General features: G+C 44.3%; 1 protein-coding gene across 2 annotated transcripts in view; it reads left to right on the top strand.

Annotated features, from left to right (window-relative positions):
- The window catches only part of LOC134932162 (mucin-3B-like), a 75,341-nt gene extending 69,870 nt beyond the window's left edge, over positions 1-5,471 (top strand). For both annotated transcript variants that reach the window (XM_063926310.1, XM_063926309.1), the window contains exons 12-13: positions 3,123-3,245; positions 4,526-5,471. In XM_063926310.1, the coding sequence (XP_063782380.1) occupies positions 3,123-3,245; positions 4,526-4,531 (129 nt within the window). In that variant the 3' untranslated portion in view covers positions 4,532-5,471. The remainder of the gene's footprint in view (positions 1-3,122; positions 3,246-4,525) is intronic.
- The last annotated feature ends 21,486 nt before the right edge of the window (positions 5,472-26,957 follow it).

Here is a 26,957-nt window from a genome sequence, read left to right as displayed (position 1 = left end):
AAAATGAATGAAAATGGTGGAGGGAGGGACTTTAACTGCCCAACCTCACTGCCTAGAAAGATAGAGATATCTTCATTTGGAGGAGGGGAGATCAGTCTTTCAAACTGTTTGCCAAATAAAAGCTAATGTTTAGTGATCACACTGGTCATCAGACGTTAAATCCCTGCACTACAGAAAAACTAATGTAGTCCAGGAATGGAGTAAGATTTCCAACATACCAGGCTACAAACAATTATAGGACACGGATTTTACAAATATTGGGGCCACTTAGAGTGTAATTACATATATAGCCAGGCAGTGTTACCCCATGCTACAGAAAAGACTTTTGACAATATATGGGTAGGAAGGTACTACATACCAATCAGAGTTAGACTGGCCGACAGGGGAACAGGGGAAACCACCGGTGGGCCCCACTGCTTGTGGACCCACCCCTTCCTTGGGGATCAGGTTCCAGATTGTGCAATTGAACTATATATTATACATATGTTACATTATACTGCACAGGACTATGGTGTAATTTCTACAGTGCATTGCTGTTAATCAATCTGGTACATTATCATGCATGCACTAGCAGTATTAACTATACTGTATATTATGCACTCGCCAATGGTTAGCTAAGCCTCTAAACATGGGCCCTTACTACTGTATCCCCCATGTGAGCCCTTCATGCCCCAGTCCGACACTGATGCCAATCATGCCCATAATTACATCTGTAAGTGTGGGGTTACCCCTATATGAAAGAGGGGAGTCTACTCTTTCAACTTATGTGGCCAACTTAGCAGCTATGGTCTAGTGATCACCAGACCATATCACTGAGTGCTATGGAAATTAAAAATGCTAATTAGAATCCTGCTTTTTTACTATTTGCAAAGGTCTCCTAAAACAAAAACAAAAAACAAAAAAACAAGCTATAACTTGTGTGGGTATCAAAAAATTAAAATAATGGATATTGGAATGTGACTAATGCAAACGTGAAAGAATGACCAGCAGCAAAGGGGTTAAACTGTAGCCTCTAAACATTTTTGTTTAGTGATGACTACAATGGTTGTGTTCTTTTAAAACTTGCCTTATTTTTATTGACAACACATCATGCCACCAATTTTGTCAAACATCTCTTGCCATGTTGCCCCACTTCCAAGCTATTGTGTTGGGAATAGAGATTTACACAGACCTTTTGTGGTTTGGTTTTCCCAAACCTTGGATTTGGTTTTGAATGATCATGAAAATTGGTCATGAAAATTGGGCCTATTTTTGTTCCTACAGTATTAACCTCAATAGCATTGATTTCCAGTATCTTTGACCACCTCACAGCTCACAATATTGTTCACCAATATTGGCCAAAAATTTGCTGGCTAAACAAAGCAACAGAACAGCGGCACAAATACACAGTTTAAAATAATACAGCACATCAATGAAAATTGTGGCACAGCAGCGGCAGGCAGTATGGCGGAATGCAGTTAATATACCGGCTGTTGGGATCCTGGACTTCAGGATACCGACACCAGAATCCAGACAGCTGATGAAATGCTGGTGATCACAATCCCGTCCTCAGCCCGGTATTTCCACTCAGTTGGGGAGTCCACGCCTGCCAGGATTCTTGATGACTGGATGCCAGTGACAGCCGGTATCCTGTCTGCTGGTTTCCCATATGTATTCCAGTATGGCAGTTTATACTATACGTCCCCAATGAAGGAATGTTTTTGTTAATTAAAAAAAGCCCCCAGAGCAGTATAGGGAACTGGAAGTGGAGTATGTAGTGATAGGCAGGCAAAGTATTGATTGTTTTAATGGGTTAATTGTTTGAAATGGATTCTTTTACAAATTTTAAATTAAAGATGTAGAAATTGAGTACAATGTTGATAGCCAAAGGATGCCCAACAACAAGTGTTCATAGAGTAGCAAAGAAAATGAATAATTGCCCTGTAGAGCTGCAAACTCCAAATAAGCCTGTCTTAAGGGCCCCATACACTACAGCAACATGTCGGAGGCTAAAGTCTGATGCAATTTCCCTTGAACCACCCGGCAGCTTCCTGGGCGGCAGGATCGCATACGATACATCGTATGCAGTCCTTTTGCATATGATGTATCGTCTGCAATCCCAGCCATGCCTGTGGGATCTGACATATCATGAGTGCAGCACTAACGACCTAGGGGCTCCGATTCGATGGTCACGCATCAGATCGGATGTAAAACACATCCAATTTGCCACTGTTCCTCCGATTTATCGTCCCGAAAGGTCGAAATCGGATGAAATCGGGCATTATTGTTCTAGTGTATGGGGCTCTTTACCATAACACACATTTGACGGTTAACATGCTGGATATATTTCCCCCACCCCCTCCTTCCTATTTGTATAACACACCTGAGTAGTACATTTAGGAGGGGTACCATATGGTCTGGGGATGATGGATAATACGTTGTTGTTGTAATCCACAACAGAGAAACTTGCTCATCTGTGATCAACAAGCTTGCAAGCATCAACCCAGCCAACATAATATCCACGGCATCGCTTGTTTTATTTTTTATTTTTTTTATAAGCAGGAACAATTTATTATGACAGAGGTTCTCAAATGCGGACCTCAAGGCACCCCAGCGGTCCAGGTTTTAGGTGTATCCGTAGCTCGCCACAGATGGTTACATCAAATTGACTGAGGTGCTAATTAAGTTACCTGTGGACAAGCATGGATAAACTTTAAAACCTGTACTGTTGGGGTGCTTTGAGGGCAGTGTTTGAGAACCTCCAATGTATGATGATGATGATTATTATTATTATTATATATATATATTTTTTTTTTTGTTTCTTCTTCTAGTAGACAGGTAAAATATCGGTACGTATCAGTCAGGCCAGGCACCCAGTATGTATTATGTAACACAACCCAGCTAATATAATATAAAAGTGGTGCTTGAATTTCAAACACTTTGTTTTATAGAAAATAGTTTTAGAATGGACATTTTATTGATTAGCAAACAAGAATTTACTTAATTTCAAGGAAAATGTATATTTTTGCTAGCCATACACTGAAAAAGGAAATACATTCTTGGTACTTTGTGGTTGCAAATTAATTTTAAGCAGAGATGACTGACTTGGGCTGGCAATTTAATTTAATTTGTTCTTCTTGTAGTGTTATAAGACCAGGATGCTTGGCCATAGAAATAAAGCCACTATTCAGCAGCGTCATGAGCCTGACAACCAAAGTCACCATTTTGAGATGGATAACCGGGCATTTAGGGCATCCATAGAGCAGGTGAGAATGGATTCAGGTGAAAGTAAATTATTTAGGAACCTAGAAATGCCACTGATAGTCTTTGTGCATTGTACTAATAATAGCTCACTATATTTGTAGTGGCTCCCACTATGCTCATTCTGTGGTGTTAGTAGCTCAATTACAGAATATCAACAATTAAATTTGACTGTTGTCTTAGCAGCTTTCATAGACAAACCCTTGTCTAGATGTTAGCCTCTGTTTGGTTGCCGAGTACATTTTAACTGCAATTTAATGATGTTTGAAGCACATATGGTAATGTAGGAACTTGCAGAGAATGAGACACCCTTGATGCTGGGCTGCAAACGTTACATTTTCTCAAAATCTGAACAAATTGTTTTCTCTCATGTATTTTTGCTGCACTACACCACAGCTGTGACCTTTTATCAACTGAATGTAAAGTCCATCCGGTGCGGTCTCCCCATCTTTCACTTTCCTTTATCTGCCCCCACACCCCAAATCTTTCATTGTCGCCTTCCTCCACCCTATCTGTCATCTGTATCCTCCTCCTCACCCAATTTCTTTCATCTCTGTTCCGCAAGTGGGGATTTGCTGGCTCCATGCACTGACAAGACTCAGAACACTCCTGTGCATGGTACAGCCTTGGCTTGGGGGAGAAGTATGGCTGTCTTACAGGCAGCTACCAGTGAGAGCTGTAAGTGGGCTTGAGCTGTTGGACACAATTTATTTATTACCAGTTATTTATATAGCGCACACACATTCCCAGCGCTTTACAGAGAATATTTGGCCATTCACATCAGTCCCTGCCCCAGTGGAGCTTACAATCTATATTCCTGACCACATGTATACGCACACACACTCACCCTCAGGTTAATTGGCTCCCAGCAAAATTAATCTATCAGTATATTTTTGGATTGTGGAAGGAAACCGGAGTACCCGGAGGAAACACACGCAAGTACGGGGAGAATATACAAACTCCACACAGGGCCATGGTGGGAATTGAACCCATGACCTCAGTGCTATGAGGCAGTAATGCTAACCAATACACCATCCGTAATTTAAATTTTTTGTGTCGTTGGCTCATAATATGAATTAAGATACACATTTTTAGGCCTACAGTACTCTTACACACTCTGCCTTCCTGTTAAAATGCCTGTAAATAGGGATGGGTTGTAAATACACTGCTTGTGAAATGACTCTAGAATTAAACTGGTTAATAAAAACACATGTATATTGGAAATCTGATGCTAACAAGTGTGATGTTTGCTTGTTTCTTTTTCTTACCCCCTTTCTGCCAATAGCCATAGTGTTGACTTTTAGTTCCAGTGGATTTTTACTGGAGCAAATATCGGTGAATATGAAGCAGCCGTGAAATGCACTTGAAGCAGCAGTGTTTTGGAGCTATACGTTTATAAGGCGGTCTGAGCTGGCACTGCATATGCTGTACACATGGTGAATATGGTTTGTGGATAACGGCTCGCATATTTTAACAGAGGAATTTTTTTTACAATTGGACTTCCTCTTGTGATGGCAACAGAACTTAGAAGAAAAATGCGGTGATACTTCCATGTACTTTGCTTGGCTGCCATGGATGGCATGAAATCTTAGCTTTCCCTATTTCAGTGCTGAGGACTGTAGCAATACCCACAATGCACCAGAGAGAAGATTCCTCACTCACTGTATGAAAGGTTTTCTTCACACTGATGCATCCTTAACTATTCTTACTTTTTAAGCTGCCTTCTAACTTCTAAACAGAACAATTTCTTTTAAGATAAAAAGTTTTCCACTGTCTCATGCTGTAAAGTTAAAAATTAATGAAAATACAAAATGTATTTGCTAAACAATCTATGATTTATGTGTGCTGTACAGCTGGGAAGGACGAGCAAGGTGCCTTGGAGATGAGTGGCAGTACTCTTATGTAGATGTGTATATTTTGTTAGAATTTCCTTTTAAGTGCCTCTTGTAAAAATGTGTTTTGAGCATGGAAGCCTGAGATATTTGATGTTCACTGCATGAAAGGTAGGGGATCATTAGTTATTTTGTATTTTCAATCCACTTTGGTCCTTCTCTGCCTAACCAAAAATCTTCAGAATGTGCTGAATAAATTTGTATGATGCAGCAGGATTTCCAGATTGCTGGTGCTGGCACATGAATACAGTAGGTTCTCGTTACCAGATTTGGCAATTTCTGATTTTAACTTTCAAATAAATGGTGACTGGTGAATTAAATAAAGACCATAAAACAAAACTTGGATTATTCCAAAGAATGTGTAGTCGTTTTTATGGTTTTCTGTCCATTGAGGTTATTTTGAACCAAAGTTATACTATTTACATACTAATTGCAAAAGAGTTGGGAAAATAATAAAAAATGTAGGCGAGCTTTAAAGCTAATGAGCCGCCTGACTGGAAGCTTTTAGAGTGAAGAAACTCACGGACATTCCGTTTGTAGTGTGCATACACTCTAGCGAATTAGCGATCTGAACAATTATTGGTCCAAAATCTCATCACAGAAGTGGGCAGAAATGTCAGTCAGATGATTGGAAAAAGATTTATACTTCAAAATGTGAGCAATATTGGCTCATTGGATCTGACCAGCTGCATGACTTTGAAGACAATCATCTGATCTGACTGCTTACAGAATGACAGCCCTGGTGCTGTAAACACTGAGATTGTAGGACCAGGCAACCAAAATCAGCTGATTGGCCAGATTATGGCATAGGGTGTTCCTAGTTTAAGACTTGTGAACACAAAGCAAAGACCACTTTAAGGAACTGCTCTGTTCTTTCCCAAAACGAGTGTGACTTGCACCTGTATCACAGTTTTATTTTCACATTTATCATGCATCGTCATCTCATGCTCCCTCCCTTTTTATTTGTTAAACTTTGGTTAATGCCATGTAGTATAGGGAAATTAACATGAACAGCTTGCTTAGAAGTTTAATCATTGTTAAAATTACCTGTGTGCAATCAGCTTATGCATGTTGTCCTTCGATCCACACTTGGCTCTGTATGCAAATTCTAATTTAAAGAGCTGGCTTGTGGGCAGGGCCAGATTACGCCTTGTTGGGGCCTGGGGCACTTAAGACAGGGGAACCAGGCAGGGCCGGCTCTACACCTTGCAGCGCCCAGTGCAAAAGTTTCCACTGGCGCCCCCCCCCCCCCGGCAGCAAAACAGTTTGTGCACGCAAAAATAGGGGCGTGGCCTCACAGGGGAGGGGTGTGTCCAGTTATGCTCCCAGTAGCTGTGCCCCCAGATTTGCCCCCAGTAGTTGTGCCCCCTGTTGCTTTGCCCCCAGTAGTTGTGCCCCCTCTTTCTTTGCCCCCAGTAGTTGTGCCCCCTCTTTCTTTGCCCCCAGTAGTTGTGTGTATACACACACAAATAAAAAAACAATACTTACCACTGCCCCGCTCCTGCTTCCTGATCGCTGCTGCTCCGTCTGGCCGCCAGCTCCTCTCTATGGGAGAGACGTCATGACGTCTCTCCCATAGCAGCGCCGCACAGACACTAGAGGTCAATACTGACCCCTAGTGTCTGTCCCTGGAGCCGGCTTCAGCGGACACCCACACAGCCCACGGCGTCTGCTGCAGCCAGGGAGCGGGGTGCAGGCAGGCGGCGGTGCCTGCGGCCGTGCCCCCAGGCCGCAGCGCCCCGGGCGAAGGCACTGCTTGCCCGCACCAAGAACTGCTCCTGGAACCAGGGGGAATGTATATTAGATTGTACATGCCTCCCACATAGTAAACAAAGATAATCACTGTGCTGAATGGTTTGTAGCAGCTCTGTTTAAATAAGATATATAATGGTTAAGGAAAGGAGAGCTGGATATAAAATGAATAAAATATGGTATATAATTGTGCCATTACTGGTTAAAAAAAAAAAAAAAAAGGGGGGTTAAGAGCAATGTTTTACAGCCCTTTTTGTATTATTTGGAGGTGTCCGTTTTAACACCATTGTCAGGGCAGGTCAATCTATCACCAGTGATAGCGATGTGCGGGGCTGCGCATCGCTATCGCTGTATGGGGTACACACGGAGCGATCCTGCTTAAATTCTAAGCAATTTAGTCAGATTGCTTAGAATATTGCTCCGTGAGTACCCCCCTTAAGAAAGCCGGCTTTGAGAGACGCACAAATGCAAAGTGATTTTGGATGCTTGTATTAGCTGTCCCTGTCACTACTTGCCTTGCTTCTTGTCGGTCTCTGCTTTCTTTCCGGCTGGTTCTCCTGCAGTGTTCAGCTCTGTTTTGCCTCTGGCAGCAATAGCACTGGTCTCCGTCTCGGCATACACTCTTCACCAATGCATTTTGGTGGTGCCGCTCTTTCTCAAGGATAATGCAGTGGCCTGAGTGCCTCTTTTATTGCACATCTTTATTGGTTAATTACCTTGAATTTAAAACAAAAACTAAGATTTTTATTAAAATTAGATTTTTATTATGTTACTTTAATTACACCATAGATATAGCACAAATAACATGTAAAATGAATATGGTTAAGAGTGAGAAAATTAGATTATAATAAACAATTGAAGTCAAAATCTATATTTAACTCTTTGGGTTCCAATATTTGTAAATGGAAAATCCATTTTGACTTTTTAATTCTTGTGCTATGTCTCCATACCTCCAGTTTGGAAATATTTTTTGAATGCCTAAAAATTGTAATCCCTCTGGGTTTCTCATCTGTGTCATGGAAATGCTACAGAATACTGTGGGTTTGTAATCCTTTTTTAATATTTATAGATGTGTTAAACCACTTTTTTTGTTTTTTTTTGTTTCCTTTTAGTTTGCCCTACACCAGGGCGGAAACTAGGATTTTAGTCACCTGGGGCAAGGCAGTAATTTGGTGCCCCCCACCCATAAAAATACTAAATAAATAAATAACAAAACAGTCAGCCTAAAATAATCAGATTATCAAAAATTTTGAAAAAAAGGGGATACTAATTAACAATATTCCCCTATGTGCCCCAAATACCCTAAACGTCACATGCACCCCCCAAGCATGTTCCACTACATGCCCCCCTGTGTGTCCCCATACATTGCACTATATCACTGCCAGTAGCGGATGTTGCCACGGGCAAGCAGCACTTTTGCCTGGGGCGCTGCACCATGGCAAGATCTGCTACTGTTTGGCAGTGTCCCCCGCTGTGAAGGGAACTAGACGCCACCCATCTAGTTTCCCTTCGTGCAGAGGACCTTTGCTGTGCAGTGTGCGATGACAACATCGTGCACCACACAGCATTGTGGGACTGGCACAGACGCTAGGGGTCATAATTGACCTCTAGTGTCTATCTAAGCTTTGCTATGGGAGAGACGTCATGACGTCTCGCCCATAGATCTGAGGAGAGGAGCGGTTCTGACAGAGGTCTGCAGCGTTCGGGGATAGTAAGTATTCAGAACCGGCCCTGATCACTGCACTATATCATAACACTTCATTACTGCACTACATTCCCCTATCCACTGCACTACATCACTATACTACATACCGAACTACATCACTACACTACATGCCCTTATATCCTACACCACATCAGTGCACTACATGCCCCTATATACTGCAATACATTACTACACTACATACCCTATATGGATCACTACACTAAATCCCCCCCAAAATCTGGGAGGCAAAGCGGAGGTTGATACTGCTAACTGGGAGCACAGTGCCGATAATAAAGTCTGTCTTTAAACTACCACAAAGCGGCTGCACTGATAATCAGTGAGAGTTGGAGGTTGTCCAGGCTCTTATACCTCTTTCACACAGCCATAAATTTCCCGGGTTAAAACACATGAACGCGCATCAACCCGGGAAATTTCTTGGTGTGAAAGGGTACAGGGACAAAACCCTAGGATTTCTGTCCCTGCATTTCAACCCTGCAATCGACCAGGGTTGGTCCCGGGATCGTCCCTGGACAGTGTGAATGGTGCAAGGACATGTCCCACCTTCCCGGGTTGCCTCTGCTGATTGGCTATTCAGGGCACTTCCTGGTCTTGTGGTTTTTCTGAGACGCCCATTTTCAGAAAATGCAGGGCCATCCCGGGTTCAGTATGAAAGGTGCAGACCCGGGATGTCTCGGCAAACAATGCTGGTATGAATGGTGCCAACCTGGGAATGTCCCTGCATGAGCCCGTGGCAGAATTCCCGGGTTTTGTCCCTGCTTTTCTGGTGTTAAAGGGGTATTAGTTTCCACTGTGAAGTGAGCCTTTGATTTCTGTAACATCTGAGACTGTACCTGTTAATAGGCAAAAGCCTGGTGCTTGGTAGGCAGCCGGGATCATAGCCTGCTGAAAAACACAGCACCAACAGCTCACTGCTATAGCTTGCGGAGTGCACCCCCATGCTACTCATAGCACTGCATGGCAAAGAATAGTGTTTAAGACAGTAGCCGGCATAGAGTACCCAGGTACTGGAGCTCACCTGCACAGTGCCAGAGCCAGCTGCAGGCAGACAGGTGACACTGCCCCGGGAGCTGTCTGCTGTCTCAATGGAGCAGCACAGCCGGTAAAAAAAAAAAACCTTCTCCGTAACTCCTCAGCGCCCCCTCAAATCCTGCACCCGGTGCACATGCCCCCTTAGCAGAATAACCTTATGTGCAGAGAAAAGAAAATCAATTTACAGTTAGAAAATTTCAGAACAGAGAAAAGAAACAGAATGCAATAGGGATCAGAAGAATACAAAGAACACCTAATTAGGAATCGCCCACACACAGTACCAAAAAAGAAAAGAATATTTACCTTTACAATACAAATAATTTTGAATATACACACAGACCGTCAAGGAAACAATCCATAAAGAATTATTTCCAATCGGGATGGGAAACAGCCAAAAGGGAGGAAAGGTCTGAATATCAGACCTTGATGAATAAGACTGAATCAAGAAACAGCCTAGAGGAAAATAGAAACGGTACAAGACCGAGGAAAAGGGCTTTTACAATAGTAGATGATTATAGAAGTGAAAACAAAGTTGATTTTTGAGAATCCCTCATAGAGAAGGACCAACTGCCGGAACAACTTGGATCTCCAAACAATCAGAAAAAACACACAATCTCTCATTCGCCAGGAGAAGGGGTGGGAAGGTAAAAAAGAAAATAATCACAAAAAACCTTATACAACAGGATGGGTTCACTACGGGTGGCCGGCGGTCGGGCTCCCGGCGACCAGCATCCCGGCGCCGGGAGCCCGACCGCCGGCTTACTGACAGCTTGGCGAGCGCAAATAAGCCCCTTGCGGGCTCGCTGCGCTCGCCACGCTACGGGCACGGTGGCGCGCTACGCGCGCCACACTATTTTATTCTCCCTCTATGGGGGTCGTGGACCCCCACGAGGGAAAATAAGTGTCGGTAAGCCGGCGGTCGGGCTCCTGGCGCCGGTATACTGAGCGCCGGGAGCCCGACCGCCGGCAAACAGAAGACCACCCAACAGGATATAGGAATACATAATCTCAGTAAAAGACCACTCACAGAACAAGAACTATCATTACTTAGTAAAGGCTAAAATGTTCTCCTAATTCCAATTTAAATCGATTTGGTCTTTATATTGACACTCAAAAATGTATTAGAAATTATGTTTAAAAGTTTGTTCCACCCCCTTGAGCAGAAAACACATGCATTGATCAAAACCTACAAGACGAATATAATATATCCTTTCCACTTTCAAACCAATTTCAAAAATGGTTTCCTTCTCATGTGAAAGGTGCCCACATTGCAACCTTCCAAAGACTCATAGAAAATGATATAAGAACATTACCAGGCAAAGAAAAAAATAAATTTAATCTAACTAAAATGGGGAAAGATGCTCTGAAAAAATTGAAGGAAGATTAATACATCCTAATTAAACCAGTTGATTAAAACGGGGGCCTAGAAATCCTTGACAAAGAATCGTATGTGGCTGAGATAAACAACCTGTTGGGAGATGGAATGACATACCAACTCTTAGAGGGAAATCCGACAACTATCTACCAAAGGGAATTAAAACAATTATTAGATGAAGGTATGGTAATTGGAATAATAACAAGAAAGGAATATGATTTCCTATATGTCGATTTCCCAAAAATCCCCACTTTTTACCAATTACCTAAGCTACACAAGAATAGCACAAAACCACTCGGACATCCCATTGTATCAGGAATAAAATCTTTCATCAAGTATCTCAAGATATGTGGATTCCTTTTTTTACAAGTACTGGTATAGTCCCAAAAAAGTTATTTGAAGGATACCATTAATATGCTGCAGACCTTGGAGAACTTTGAAGGGCAAGATCCTATGTACAAGTGATTTAAAATCCCTGTACACTTGTATAACCCACGCGAAAGGTTGTGAGGCTACAAGATTATTTCTTTCAAAACAAACCACTTTACCTAATGCACAGATACATTTCTTAATGAGTTGCATCAATTTAATTTTGCACCGTAATTACTTTTGGGACCAAGGAAAGTATTACAATCAAATAAAGGGGACAGCAATGGCAAGTTCTCGCCTTGTTACACCAATCTATTTGTAGCTAGGTGGGAAGAGGAAATAATTGGCAGAATAACTCATTTGATCAGGACATAGAAGTGTGGAAACGCTATATAGATGACCTATTCTTTATAGGGAGTGGAACAGAACAATTGCTAAATGACTTTTTAGCATATATCAATATAAATACTTATGGTCTTGAATTTACATCCACAGCAAGTAAATGGATAGTGGTTTACTTGGATCTGGAAATATATATAGAGGATAAAACCATAAACGCACAGACCCATGTAAAAGTAGTATGGGGCAGTAGCATGCCTTCCACTTCCAGCAATCATCATAGAAAATGGATAGAGGACAATTCCATAAAACAAAGATTCTGTAAAAGAAGTAAGTGGCAATAGCATGCTTCCCGCTATCATCATAGAAAATGGATAGACAACATTCCTTGTGTTCAATTTAAAAGAATGAAACAAAATTGCTCACTTTACAGTACACTTACAGAACAAGCAGAGAAAATGAAGAATGATTATGTACAAAAAGGCTATACATAGGTACACCTGGATAAGCAAACTGAGAGAATCAACTCATTGGACAGAAAACAACTCATTGAATATAAATAGAACTGAACAACAGGATCAAAGTATATCCTTTATAACATAACACAATACAATAGTCAACACCTGGCAATGGAAAAAATATTATTAAATCACTGGCACATTCTCAGATTAAATACAGTATACCACTAACCCCATTTATTAGAGACAAACCATGCATGATTTATATATAAGAAGGCAACAAGTCTAAAGCAGGAATAAATGAAACGTTAGTTTCCACGAAGGGAAATTATAAAAAAAAAAATTATCTGCCTGAACTGTTCAGCCTGCAAAACATCTGAAGGTGCATACACACAGTGCGATGTAAACTTTACGATTTTGACTATATCAAACTCGTAAAGAAAGTTGGTGAAAATCGCACCATGTGTACACAGCTTGCAATATCGATGCGTGGCCCCACAGGATCAGTATCGCAAGAAAAAATAGACTGTGTAGGCAAGGCAATTTTGACTATATTGGGGTATATTCAGTAAGAGTCTGGTCCATTCCGACATGCAGTTGTCGGAATGGACCCGACAACCCCTATTCAAAGAGCGGCCAAATCAGACTGTCGGATTTGGGCGTTCCCGGTTTCCTGACCTGATGCTGCTGTCAGTGGCTACGGGTGCGCTGACAGTGGCATTGGGGGGAGCGGTCTGCTGCGTTGGGGGCGGAGATGTCTGTGGCGGTGGGGAGAGCAGCGGATGAGACGGAGCGGATGGGGAGGGGGGGGGAGGAGGAGACGAGGGGAGCAGCGGCGTAACAGGAGGCTCATTGTGGAATCTACCCGGCTCCAGCAAGCGGGACCTCCCTTGCTGGAGCTGGGTGAATGCTGCTGCTGGGTTCACTCTTCCCGCTGCTCCCTCCGTCTCCTGCTCTCCGCTCCCTCATCTCAAGCTGACTTTTTTTTAAAGTCTGATTGAGATTGTCGGAAACCGGGGATAAAACCTGTCTGGTTTGGCCCTGCTTCCGACAATGCATGCTGATCAGCGGCTGAAGCCACCAATCACTGTGCATTCCGACAAGTCGGGTTTCCCACTGAGTCAAGCAGTACTAAACACCTTACAGCACAGCTTGTTTACCAGGCATACACAGCATTATACATTACTTCAAGGTGGGTGGGTCACCGTGGACCACTCATGAGCGATCTTGAGACTGCGAGGGACCTTAGAGGTGATGTCCGTCAAATTCCAGGACACCAAGAGTTGAGCGCCAGCTGTGGGTGAGGTGACAGCAGTGGTAGAGCCATTCTGTCTGATGATCAGTTTAGTTGGGAATCCCCAACGGTAGGGAATGTCAGCTTTTCTGAGTGCTCTGGTCACCGGGAGGAAGGACTGGTGTAGGGCCAACGTTGCAGCAGACAGATCACCGAATATTTGTAGATCTTCCAAGGCAGCATCAATAGTATCAGATGGTCGATCTGTTCAGAGCACCATATCCTTTACATGGAAATAATGGAACCTCATCAAAGTGTCCCTATCAACCGAGGCGGCTCTGGATTTAGGTAGACGATGGATGCGGTCCAATAAAAAGTCTGTTACTGTAGTTGTTAGCAAAAGCTTTGTTAATAAGTCTGTAACATATTCTGTCAATTCGGAGTTGGAAACGGACTCCGGGATGCCCCGAATTTTTACATTATTCCTACGAGATCTGTCCTCTAAGTCTCCAAGTTTTCTCCGGAGCTCCGTCACTTCCATTTGCAAATCGTCATGAAGAGTAATGAGCTCATTATGGGATTAAACAATTTATTATAGCTTGGTTTCTAGATGGTCAACCACATCTATAGATTGTTGGCAAACCTGCAGGGCAGATTTAAATTCCAGCGATATATCCGATTTGAACATAGCCAGAAGTTGTTTCATGGAACCAACCGTAAGTGGAGCACCGTCCCCCACCATCAACGGAGCTGGCAGAGACGAAGTAAAGGGTTCAGGGGGCACACTATTAGCCGACATTTGTTTGTTCCCCTTATCCATAGAAGCACCAGTTTTACTGGAGTGAATGGGTGGAGGGTTCTTGAAGAAATTCACCTGGGGGACCACCGGCGGGTCCTTTTGATGTTTAGGTGGCATTGTCGTAGGAGGTGCGTTGGTAGATCAGGCCACCCAAGGAGGTCTTGTCACAATAAAAGATACAAAGGGAGGTATATTTCAAGTCAGGTACATAAAAGCTCACATCAGCTCACCATATGGGAGGGGAATTGGAGTGGAAGGGGTGAGAAGGCCAGGCACAACTAAGGCATGAGAACCAGGAGCATTATATCATAACCAGATGTGTCAGCAATCAGCGACTTTAGGAGATGAATGCCACAAATATCTTGGGGATCCAGGGAAAAGGGTTCCACCGAACCACAACAGGCTGTGTTGTAGCAAATGTGTCCGGGTATGGAAGCAAAGCAACAATAGTGAGGTCTCTATAGGGCCCTGTCAAAACACCAGAGGTTCAGTGGCAGGCATGCAGGCAGAGTTCCCTAGTAAGGACTGATTATGGAACAGCATCCAGCCCCTTCAGTTGCAGTGCACAGGGCTCCTCTATGCAGTGACTCTTCCCAAGGCCAGTGGAGTACAAAGGGCCAGGGGGTGCAGAGCAGTGTCCAGCTGCCCACCCCTGGTATAGAAGCATGAAGACGCTCTCACACTGGCTTCCGCGCTGGAGGCACGTCCTCGGCGGGCAGGAGCGGTAAATCGAGATCGCGGCTTCTGGTCCACAGGAAGGCCACAACCTGCAGAGGCCTCAGAGAGTACTCCTGGCTCTGCAGCGCTATCCCCGGACAACGCGGACATCTCTGGGGGCCTTCTGAGAGCCAGGGGAAAGAGCGCTTAGGGACACTTAAAAATGGGAATTAGACCAGAGCTCAAGGATACCCGTCTTCTCTGGATCACCGCTAGGCCACGCCCCCCCAAAATTCCATTTTAATAATAAAAATATCTTAGCTTTTTTCTTTTAATTAAAGGTAATTAACCAATAAAGATGTGCAATAAAAGAGGCACTCTCAGGCCACTGCATTATCCTTGAGAAAGGGCAGCACTGCCCAAAACACGTTGGTGAACAGTGTCTGCGGAGATGGAGACCTGGGACCAGTGCTAGTGACGCCAAAGGCAAAGTGCCAATGGACACAAGCACGGATGCATGCTGCAGAAGATTCAGCCAGAGAGAGACCAGATACCAACAAGAAGCAAGGCAAGTAGTGACAGGGACAGCTAGTACAAGCATCCAGAATCACTTCGCATTTGTGCAGCTCTCAAAGGAACCCTGATAATGGTGTTAATACAGACTCCTCCAAATAATCCAAAAACGGCTGTAAAAGTTTACTCTTAACCCAATTTTTTTTTTGCAGGTAATTGCGCAATTACATACCATATTTTATTATTTTTATATCTTTTCCTTAATGTGAGGGCCGAGTGTTTTTGTGAATTCATTAACCCTGGACCAACCAAAGGTGTAGGTGCTGGGGTATGATGAAAGCAGGGAGGATGAAGAAAGTTCAGTTTCATATATTTATTAAAGGCAACAATTCCAGTAAGGACTTAAATGACAATTATTAGTCACCATATATATACTGACGTATTGCAATGAATGGTATAATGATAAACAGGAACAGTCTTAAAGATGCATTGCGGAAATGTTCATATAACTGAGTTTAAACAGGCTTGTGAAGAATTGTCCAAATGAAGCAATGACTGGTGCCAAACTCTAAGGAGTGTTAACTGGATATTGTAGACATAAATGAATATCTGTAGAGAATTGTACTGAAGCTTAAAGGTTAAACTGGAAGGCTGTGAAGAATTGTCCTTGATTGCAGCAACAATGAAAATACAATACTGAATAGAATACTCACAAATTGTGAAGATTACACTTGAAGCACTGTGAAACTGCAGCAGACGACAATGGTGAAGAATGAGTTAAACTGAGAGCTGTTTAAACAAGCACCTGAGTACAGTAGAATCTTCCAAAGGCTGTGTGATTGAAGCAGGCAGACAGGGTAACCTCTCACAAGACTCTGGAAATCCACTTGTTGCCAATGGGAGAGTGATTGACTGACAGCACAGTAGGGAGCTGGTGGATCTTTTGCAGTGAGTGGAGGTGATATCTGGAGCTCTGGAATCACACACAAAACCACGGAGAGAGCACAGAGCTAGGGCATAGAGTAGATACAACAAAGCACTGGCTCAGAGTAACATAATCCCAGCCTACTTAAAGGCAGCACAAGCACAGGATTGGCTAAAACTTACCCACAGGTGTTTCACAAGTGCTCTCAGGTGCTCATTTGGTCTCCAACATGGCCGCCTCCTATACTGCAGACACACAGTGGTGCCTTTGGCTATTTGGTCCCCGCACTCACGGCTCCCATCACCTCTGCCGCTGACAACACCGCATCCCCACATTTCCGCACAGCACCGCGAGCAACCGCTCCGGCAATGGGCGGACCCCAGAACCCACAGAGGTGAGTGATCGGTTCATGACACTTAACCTTTATATACCTCCCAACATGACCTATTCCAAGAGGTACAAAATGTTCTCTATCTGGACTTCCCTCTTAATATATGAGTGGCGGCAGCTGTGTTGAACTATTTAATTGATAAGAAAGGTATTTCAACACAGGTTATTGCTATAATAAATTATGAGGGAAGTCTAGGTAAAGAGTATTTTGTCCCTCCTGGAATGGGTCATGTTGGGAGGCATTGATTGTGTAGATTACATTTAATCCAATGGTGTATATTAGAGTTAAACTAAAAGTTTAATAATGCATGAGTATTATTTATAGCTGCACCTAATTGACAGAAAACTATTCTATAAAGTATTCTTTTAGTGATGCAAAGACAATGTAAACAGCCTAAAAACAAATGTAGAAAAAACAAGATTTATGGTAAGAACTTACCTTTGTTAAATATCTTTCTGCGAGGTACACTGGGCTCCACAAGGATAGACATTGGGGTGTAGAGTAGGATCTTGATCCGAGGCACCAACAGGCTCAAAAGCTTTGACTGTTCCCAAGATGCATAACGCTGCCTCCTCTATAACCCCGCCTCCCTGCACAGGAGCTCAGTTTTTAGTTAACCAGCCCAATGCAGTAGCAGGAAAAGAGACGACAACAGTTAGTAGCCACATACACCACACTCTCACGACAGGAGAAGTGTCAGCGTCTAATGCCATACCAACTCAAAGAAGCTAAGTGCGTCAGGGTGGGCACCTTGTGGAGCCCAGTGTACCTCGCAGAAAGAGATTTAACAAAGGTAAGTTCTTACTATAAATCTCGTTTTCTGCTGCGGGGTACACTGGGCTCCACAAGGATAGACATTGGGGATGTCCTAAAGCAGTTCCTTATGGGAGGGGACGCACTGTAGTGGGCACAAGAACCCGGCGTCCAAAGGAAGCATCCAGGGAAGCGGCAGTATCGAAGGCATAGAACCTTATGAACGTGTTCACTGTGGACCACGTAGCCGCCTTGCACAATTGTTCAAGGGTCACACCACGTCGTGCTACCCAAGAAGGTCCAACAGACCGAGTAGAATGGGCCGTAATTTGAGCAGGAGCAGACAGACCAGCCTTCACATAAGCATGTGCAATCACCATTCTAATCCATCTGGCCAAGGTCTGCTTGTGAGCAGGCCAGCCACGTTTGTGAAAACCAAACAGAACAGAGAGAGAATCAGATTTCCTAATAGAAGCAGTTCTCTTTACATAGATACGAGAGCCCACACCACATCCAAAGACCGCTCTTTGGGAGACAAGTCAGGAGAAACAAGGGCCAGAACCACAATCTCCTGATTAAGGTGGAACGAAGAAACCACCTTGGGTAAATATCCGGGACAGGTCCTAAGAACCGCCCAGTCACGGTGAAATATCAGATATGGGGAACTACAAGACAAGGCACCCAAATCCGACACTCTTTTAGCAGAGGCAATAGCCAGCAGAAACACCACCTGAAGGGAAAGCCACTTAAGATAAGCCAAACCAAGAGGTTCAAACGGAGACTCTTGTAACGCCTCCAAAACCACCAACAAGTCCCAAGGAGCCACAGGCGGGACATAGGGAGTGGTAAAAAACAAAGAAGCGCTGTCATTGAAAGTATTATACAATTTATTAAAAATATATATATATGATAATCACAAAAATAAAACCTGGTATCCTGTAATTTGATAACACAGCATATATAGTATAGCAAGCATCAATACTTATTAGTAGCAGCAAATGATGGACATATTAACAAAATCCCCTAAAACGATATAACCACCTGTGCTTCAGATGGTAATATAGCACTTGTAATTTAAAAAAGGGCTCCTTGCTGGGAGCTCCACATGTGGGTTAATTAGACGTATAGGCTCATAAGATGATTTTATGGATTTAAAAGTCCATCCGTGGTGTAAATATAAACAGTTCACCTTTGTTTTGTCCACTTTATAATATCTGCTCCCAATACTTATTCCGTATTTTAGAAAAGGCTTTTTACGGGTGATTTTAATTAGCACAATTCCGTGCACAGCACAATGACATTTAAGCATGGAACGCTATTTTGACAGTCTCGTATTGTGCTTACCCCAGCCTCTGCTGATTGCAATTATTCGGTATTTCCTTTGAAAATGTTGGGCGCCGGCTGCCCACGCCGCTTGACTGCGGCACCGAAGGGATGAAGCTTCTGATGAAACAGCCCCAGGATTGAGGCTGAGAAACGCGTCAAGCATTCCTCCCAGTATCCTGTCTGGTATCCTGCTTCTCTCCACCACCAGAGACTACAAGCACATCTTCGAACGGCTCCAGCTACAGGCACGTCTCTGACGGCTCCCGCTATATCACTGCAAGTGAGCGGTTCCGAGCGTTCAGTTCACCAATACATTCTGCTTTATTTCATCCCTTCGGTGCCGCAGTCAAGCGGCGTGGGCAGCCGGCGCCCAACATTTTCAAAGGAAATACCGAATAATTGCAATCAGCAGAGGCTGGGGTAAGCACAATACGAGACTGTCAAAATAGCGTTCCATGCTTAAATGTCATTGTGCTGTGCACGGAATTGTGCTAATTAAAATCACCCGTAAAAAGCCTTTTCTAAAATACGGAATAAGTATTGGGAGCAGATATTATAAAGTGGACAAAACAAAGGTGAACTGTTTATATTTACACCACGGATGGACTTTTAAATCCATAAAATCATCTTATGAGCCTATACGTCTAATTAACCCACATGTGGAGCTCCCAGCAAGGAGCCCTTTTTTAAATTACAAGTGCTATATTACCATCTGAAGCACAGGTGGTTATATCGTTTTAGGGGATTTTGTTAATATGTCCATCATTTGCTGCTACTAATAAGTATTGATGCTTGCTATACTATATATGCTGTGTTATCAAATTACAGGATACCAGGTTTTATTTTTGTGATTATCATATATATATATTTTTAATAAATTGTATAATACTTTCAATGACAGCGCTTCTTTGTTTTTTACCATTGTCCATGATTTTTTGAGGTTCAGCACCTCAAATTGAGAAGCTGCAGTCAATGTAAAGTATAGTTGTCTCATAGCCAATTTTACTAGCGCTCACTTGTTTTATTTTTTCTTGTGTATTTTGGGACATAGGGAGGTTGGATACGCAACACACCCTGAGTAAAGATATGAACATCAGGTAAGGTCACAATTTTTCTCTGAAACCACACCGATAAGGCAGAAATATGAACCTTGAGGGAGGCCAGACGCAGGCCTAAGTCTAGGCCCTGCTGTAGAAAAGCCAAAAGCTTGGCTGTACTAAACTTGGAAGCGTCATAATTGTTAGAGACGCACCAAACAAAGTAAGAATGCCAGACCCTATGGTATATCCGAGCAGAAGCAGGTTTCCGGGCCCGCAACATAGTTTGAATGACTGCCTCAGAAAACCCTTTAGCCCTCAAGACGGAAGCTTCAAGAGCCACGCCGTCAAAGACAGCCGGGCCAGGTCCTGGTAGACACAGGGGCCCTGAACGAGGAGGTCTAGGCATTGTGGAAGTAGAATTGGACGCTCTGACGAGAGGCCCTGAAGGTCTGAGAACCAGTGCCGTCTGGGCCATGCTGGAGCTATGAGAAGCAGGATTCCTCCTTCCTGCTTGAACTTATGAATTACCCTGGGCAAGAGTGACACCGGAGGGAACACGTACGGCAGCCGAAACTTCCATGGCACCGCCAGTGCATCCACCAATGCTGCTTGAGGATCCCTTGACTCGTTCCGAAGACTGGAACCTTGTGATTTTGTCGAGACGCCATCAGATCCACGTCTGGAAGGCCCCACCTTTCCACTAGGAGTTGAAACACTTCTGAATGGAGGCCCCACTCTCCAGCGTGTACGTCCTGACGACTAAGAAAGTCCGCTCCCCAATTCAGGACTCCCGGAATGAATATTGCCGATATGGCCAGTAGATGGCGTTCCGCCCATTGAAGAATCCTTAAAAACTTCCTTCATTGCCAAGCGGCTTCGAGTGCCGTCTTGATGATTTATGTAAGCCACTGTGGTGGCGTTGTCCGACTGTACTTGAACAGGATGGTACTGTATTAAATGTTGGGCCAGGTTCAATGAGTTGAAGACCACCCGCAATTCCAGAATGTTGATTGGGAGGAGAGACTCCTCCTTGGTCCACCGACCCTGAAGGGAGTGTTGCTCCAACACCGTGCCCCAACCCCTTAGGCTAGCATCCGTCGTCAACAGGACCCAGTCGGGTATCCAGAAGGGACGACACCTGCACAATCGTTGGTCCTGGAGCCACCAGTACAGCGGCAGACGGACCTCCGTAGTCAATGAGATCATGTGAGACCTGATCCGGTGAGGCGGTCCATCCCACTTGGCCAGAATCAGCCTCTGGAGAGGGCGAGAATGAAATTGAGCATACTCCACCATGTCAAATACTGACACCATGAGGCCCAGCACCTGCATCGCAGAATGTATCGACACTTGCGGACGAGAGAGGAAGCAATGAATCCTGTCCTGAAGCATCAGGACTTTCTCCTGAGACAAGAACAACTGCTGGTTGTGAGTGTCCAATAGCTCTCCCAGGTGCACCATGCTCTGAGCAGGGACCAGGGAGGATTTCTTCCAGTTGATGAGCCACCCGTGGGCTTGCAGAAACCGGACAGTCAGATCTAGGTGACATAGGAGAATTTCTGGGGAATTTGCCAGGATCAACAAGTCGTCCAGATGCGGTAGTATCCTGACCCCTTGACGGCGGAGTACCGCCGTCATCACCGCCATAACTTTGGTGAAGACTCGCGGAGCTGTGGTTAAACCAAAAGGTAACGGAGGTTGCCAACCGCAAACCTCAAGTATTGCTGATGCGACACTGCTATAGGAATATGCAGGTAAGCATCCTGTATATCCAGGGAGACCATATTCCAGGTTCCAAGGCCAGAACAATAGAGAGAAGGGTTTCCATACGGAACTTGGAGATTCTCACAAACTTGTTCAATGCCTTGAGGTCGAGAATGGGCCGGGAGGACCAATTCGGTTTCGGGACTAGAACAGCGGAGAATAGTACCCCTGGCCCCTCTGAGCAAGAGGCACCTGTACTATCACTCCTGTGTCCAGGAGGGTCTGTACCACCGAATGAAGAGTCTTTGCCTTTGTCTGGTCCGAAGGGACGTCTGTCAGGCAAAATTGATGAGGGGGACGGTTTTTGAAGGTTGTGGCGTAACCTCGAGTGACGACTTCCCGTACCCAGGCACCTGAAGTGGTCTTCAACCATTCCTGGGTATACCCTAGAAGCCGGCCCACCACCCTGGGGTCCCCCAGGGGGAGGCCCGCCCTGTCATGCGGCAGGCTTATCAGTCTTGGAAGCTGGCTGACGGGCAGCCCAGGCTCTTTTGAGCTTTGGCTTACCAGGTTTGGGAGTGCGGGCCTGTTTGTGGTTCGCCTGACCTTTTGCTTTACCTGAAGAATGAAAGGGACGAAAGGAAGTACTTTTAGCCTTTGGCACAGAAGGAGAAGTACTTGGCAGACAAGCTGTTTTGGCAGTAGCCAAATCAGCCACTATCTTATTTAAGTCCTCTCCGAATAAGATATTTCCCTTAAAAGGGAGTACCTCCAGGGTTTTTCTAGAATCCAGATTCACAGACCAGGATCTCAGCCACAATATCCGGTGAGCCAGGACTGACGTAGTAGAAGCCTTGGCAGCCAGAACACCGGCATTAGAAGCCGCCTCTTTAATATAGTGAGAAGATGTGACAATATATGACAAGCATTGTCTAGCATGGTCAGAAGAGATTTCAGCTTCCAACTCTTGGGCCCACGCTTCAATTGCTTCTGCAGCCCATGTCGCTGCAATAGTGGGCCTTTGCGCAGCACCCGTGAGGGTGTAGATCGCTTTCAGACAACCCTCCACACATTTATCCGTAGGCTCTTTCAGAGACTTGACGGTAGTGACAGGTAGAGCTGAGGAAACCACCATCCTTGCCACATGCGAGTCCACTGGAGGAGGTGTCTCCCAATTTTTAGACAGCTCTGGCGCGAGGGGATAGCGAGCAAGCAGCTTCTTGTGAGGCACGAACTTCTTACCTGGATTTTCACTGGATTCCTGACGTATATCAACCAGGTGATACCGAATGAGGTAAAACCTGTTTAACCACCTTCTGACGCTTGAACCTATCTGGTTTCTTAGGAGGAACGGATGGCTCGGGATCATCCGTAATCTGTAGAATCAACTTTATAGCCTCCAATAGATCAGGAACATCCACTTGCGAACTGCTGTCCCCATCAGTATTATCAGTGTCAGAATCTGTGCAGTCAGTATAAACGCCATCCTCATCAGACGAGGTGTCAGTGACAGCAGTGGATTGTGAGGAAGTAATAGCCTGCTTAGAGGACCCCTTGGTCTTAGGCGAGCAAGGGTTAGACTTTTTAGTAGTCAGTGACTGGTTCAATTTCTTTAACTGAGCGGACAAGTTATCTGGCCACGGTGGACTAACCGCGGGGACCATATACGGTTGGACCGGCATAGGAGTCCCATAGGGGGCGTTAGTTTAGTAACTAGCGTATTCAGTAGTGTGGAAAGGGTAGCCCACGGCGGGTCATTCTGGACCCCCTGTTGCCACCGTCCCACTGGGGGGCAAAGAACCCCCAGAACCAGAGCCCTCAGCTGCTATATTTTCCTCAAAAGTATCTGTGGCTTCAGCACCACTCCCAGTGTGTTCAGCCCCAGAACCGTTACCCTCATAAGCAGACATGTTATAATAACTTGCAGTATAAGGTAACACAGTACAATTTGTCAGCAGCACAATACCTGACCCAAACCCCTGCACAGTGTAGTCAGCACAAACAGGGATTCGGGAGAGATATGGTGACTAAAATCACAGAGAAAAATACAATGGAAGTATATCTTGTGAATATCCTATATTATATTATAATAAACCTGACGCACCTAGCCCCCACAGGTTATAGAATAAAGGGATAGCAAGCTGAGTGAGAGAGACGAAATGGAAGTCACCCCACAGGCCAATGCACACACATCTAGTCACAGTTTGTACAATGCAGATGTTATGACAAGCAATAATACTGCACTGGACTAGCTTATATATAGCTATGTAATCAATAGATATAACACTGCACAGTAAAGACTGGATGTATATCACAGGGTACTTGTACCAAATAACTCTGACCAAATGCACTTTTTCTTAACTATGACTGTCTAAACGACATGTAGAATACTTAAGTGTCTTGTAAAGGCACAGCGCTGACTGTCAGGCGGCTTTACAAAGGAAGATTTGCCCAAGCAGTCCCAGGAACAGTGTAGCTGAGAGAAATGGCGCCCAAACACTGACTGGGAGTGAGGAGAGATATGCAGCTCCAGAGCGGGAACATTTTACTGTAAATGGCACCCTGGGGCTGGGGGAGGGGCTACAGGTCTAAGCCCTATCCCCAAAATGGTTTATGAGAGAAACCGACCTGTGCCCGTGCCCTGGTGGCCTAGTGGGGTCGCCTGTACTGCCACAGTGTCCACGTCAGCGCGCGCGGCCCGCCTCCCACCGGCCGCGCCGGATAGCGATAAAGAGCAGGTCCCGCGAACGGGACCCACTTACCACCTCCCGAAGCGTGGCCACGCGATCCTGGAGAGCCCCAACCGTGTGTGTCTAACGTGAAGAAAACCAGAGCCTCCTGCTGTAGGTACCCGGCAACCAGGACACGGGAGTGTACAGCGCCGCTGGGGAGTGATGGAGCTGCAGCAGGGAATGTCTCCTGACATCTAAACTCTGCTGCAGCCCTTGTAGTCTTCACTTTTCTTCACAAAAAAGCTCTTCTTAGGGCTGCCAGTAGCATCCACTCTGTTACGTGCCTGCTATCTGCAGCACCAACTACAAAACTGAGCTCCTGTGCAGGGAGGCGGGGTTATAGAGGAGGCGGCGCTAGGCATCTTGGGAACAGTCAAAGCTTTTGAGCCTGTTGGTGCCTCGGATCAAGATCCTACTCTACACCCCAATATCTATCCTTGTGGAGCCCAGGTTGATCCGCAGCAGAAATAAAATCTTTCCTCTATCTTGTCACATGTAAGAAAGCAGCAGCCTCTGTACTACTTACACACTGGGAAAGGACTCAGCAGGACTCTGTGGGTCTCTCTAGACCCAAATGCTCTCATTATATAACACCACTTTACCCAGACAGCCAGGGGGGAAGGAGAAGAAGCTGGGATCCCTGGTCAGGCAGTCCCTGTCGGCAGTTTATGACACCTGATACTCCAGTGTTTCTGCCTGCACTGCACACTGTCCTTCTTGCATTATGGCTGCCTAGTTCTGCTACTGCATATTGGCTATGTTTGTAGGTGGTTTTGGACATTTTGGTAATATGCTCATATTGGAAGCATTGCATTCCCTGCTGTATACCAAACCAAAGTTCATAAAGTACAATATGTGCTCCAGTTAAATGATCTGGAAAACATGCAATGTTAAGATGGGCACACACTAGGTAATTTTGTAAACCGTATTGCTTATTTTAACCCTCCTGAGCAATATTGTGTACATTGTCACCCATGTGTATGCTGCCAGCGATGGTCCCCCGCTGTCGCCAGCACATGCAGCTTAATCTGACCATATCAGATACAAATTGATTTGGTGGGTGTAGAAGCACCCACACCTCACCAAAAAGAAGAAATTCCTATGTTTGGAGCACTTTTTTTTAATAATGTTATGTGTGAATGGGTGAAAAATGTATTTAGTTTAAAACTTAGCTTTTATTATTCAAATACTCAACTAAAAAATGATAACAGGGGTATAATAGAAATATCAATTAATAAATCCCCTTATAAACAGTGGTAAAAATATAAGTAAGTGAGAGCAAATACTATCGTCTTGAAATTATGTATTTTGCTCAAAAATTAATAACAAGACAATGATAGTAATCTATCAAACTTATTAAATAGGCAGCAGTAGTGATTTTGGTGATATATATTCTTGCATGCAATCAAAAAGATTTTTATTAGAAAATTCATTAATCTTTAGATATTAAACTTGAATATCTCATATAAAGTCCAAACTGATAATATATGTCCGGATTTCACCTGGCGGTATAAATAATGCTATACATCTAGGGTCTGCTTCTCCCCATACTTCACAAAAGTTTTATGTGTATCAAATACTGACATCCTTTCCATACAAAAGAAAAATGCTATCCATGTCTGTGTAAGAACAAATAAGGAATACATAGTTGCAATTGGACTATGCTGGACACTTTACCTACATTTTGGTTCATATGTATCTTTAAACAGAAAACTGACACATTGATGTTTTATCAACAAAGTGTGTAGCAGATGCAGGTACCTTACACAGCCACTATTTGTAAGGGCCACATTCTAGTCATAGTGTGACAAACCACGTAAGTCAATCCAACATGATAATATTAGGATAAGAAGTAACAATATACATTAGAGCTTCTATACACCTTGTTAATTATCTGTATTCAGGAATCATATTAATGCATATAGAATTTAAACATCCAAGATCATGTTGTAATGTGTCATAGAGAGAAAAGATTTTTTACACTGGCATGGATAGTAGAAAAATAGATACTAACACTCTAGTCAACTAATCCCATCTGCTGTCTGACCTCATCATTAGAGCGGAGGACAGATGAGAGTAGGATCGTGGGCTGTGCCGTGGAAAAAGAAAAGACGGACGGCAGCTTGAGAAGCCGTGCGTGGTGTTAGGCGAACCCTGTTGCCGTTTGCCTTGCAGGGTCCGGATGCGCCACCGGAAACCAGGTATCCGTCCGTGAAAATAAAAAGAAGAACAAGAGAAAAAAAGAGATGTGGGGAGTGTCGGGTAAGTATGTCTAAAACACAGGTCACTGTACGTTACCACTGTTGACCGCGGTATCCCCGAACTCAGTCGATCCTAGCCGCCCGATCACTTTGAATTACTGCTGCTGGTCACGGCTCCCCCTGCAGTGAGGAGTCCGTGCGTGAGGCCGTTACTGGGACGTACGTTTCACCACCTGGGCTTGCTCACCTGGCAACCTATAGTGGTGTTCAGATGGTACATTTAAAAAGGGATCATCAGCCAATCATTTTCCTGAGATCCTAATTGCCTACTTATGGCGTGAATCTGTCCAGCTGTTCTATCCATTAAACAATGCTTGTTCTATTAAAACTCCACAAATAGTAATAATACCGGATTGTCATCTCAAGGATAAATATCGGATTTCTATTATGCACAGAGATTATTCGTGCAGAATAGCACAGGTGGATCATGATAGTATCATAC

This window comes from Pseudophryne corroboree, chromosome 6 (genome assembly GCF_028390025.1).
Source record: "Pseudophryne corroboree isolate aPseCor3 chromosome 6, aPseCor3.hap2, whole genome shotgun sequence".
Classification (NCBI taxonomy): domain Eukaryota; kingdom Metazoa; phylum Chordata; class Amphibia; order Anura; family Myobatrachidae; genus Pseudophryne; species Pseudophryne corroboree.
Note: the sequence above shows the minus strand (reverse complement) of the source record. Positions and strands in the feature narration are given on the sequence as shown.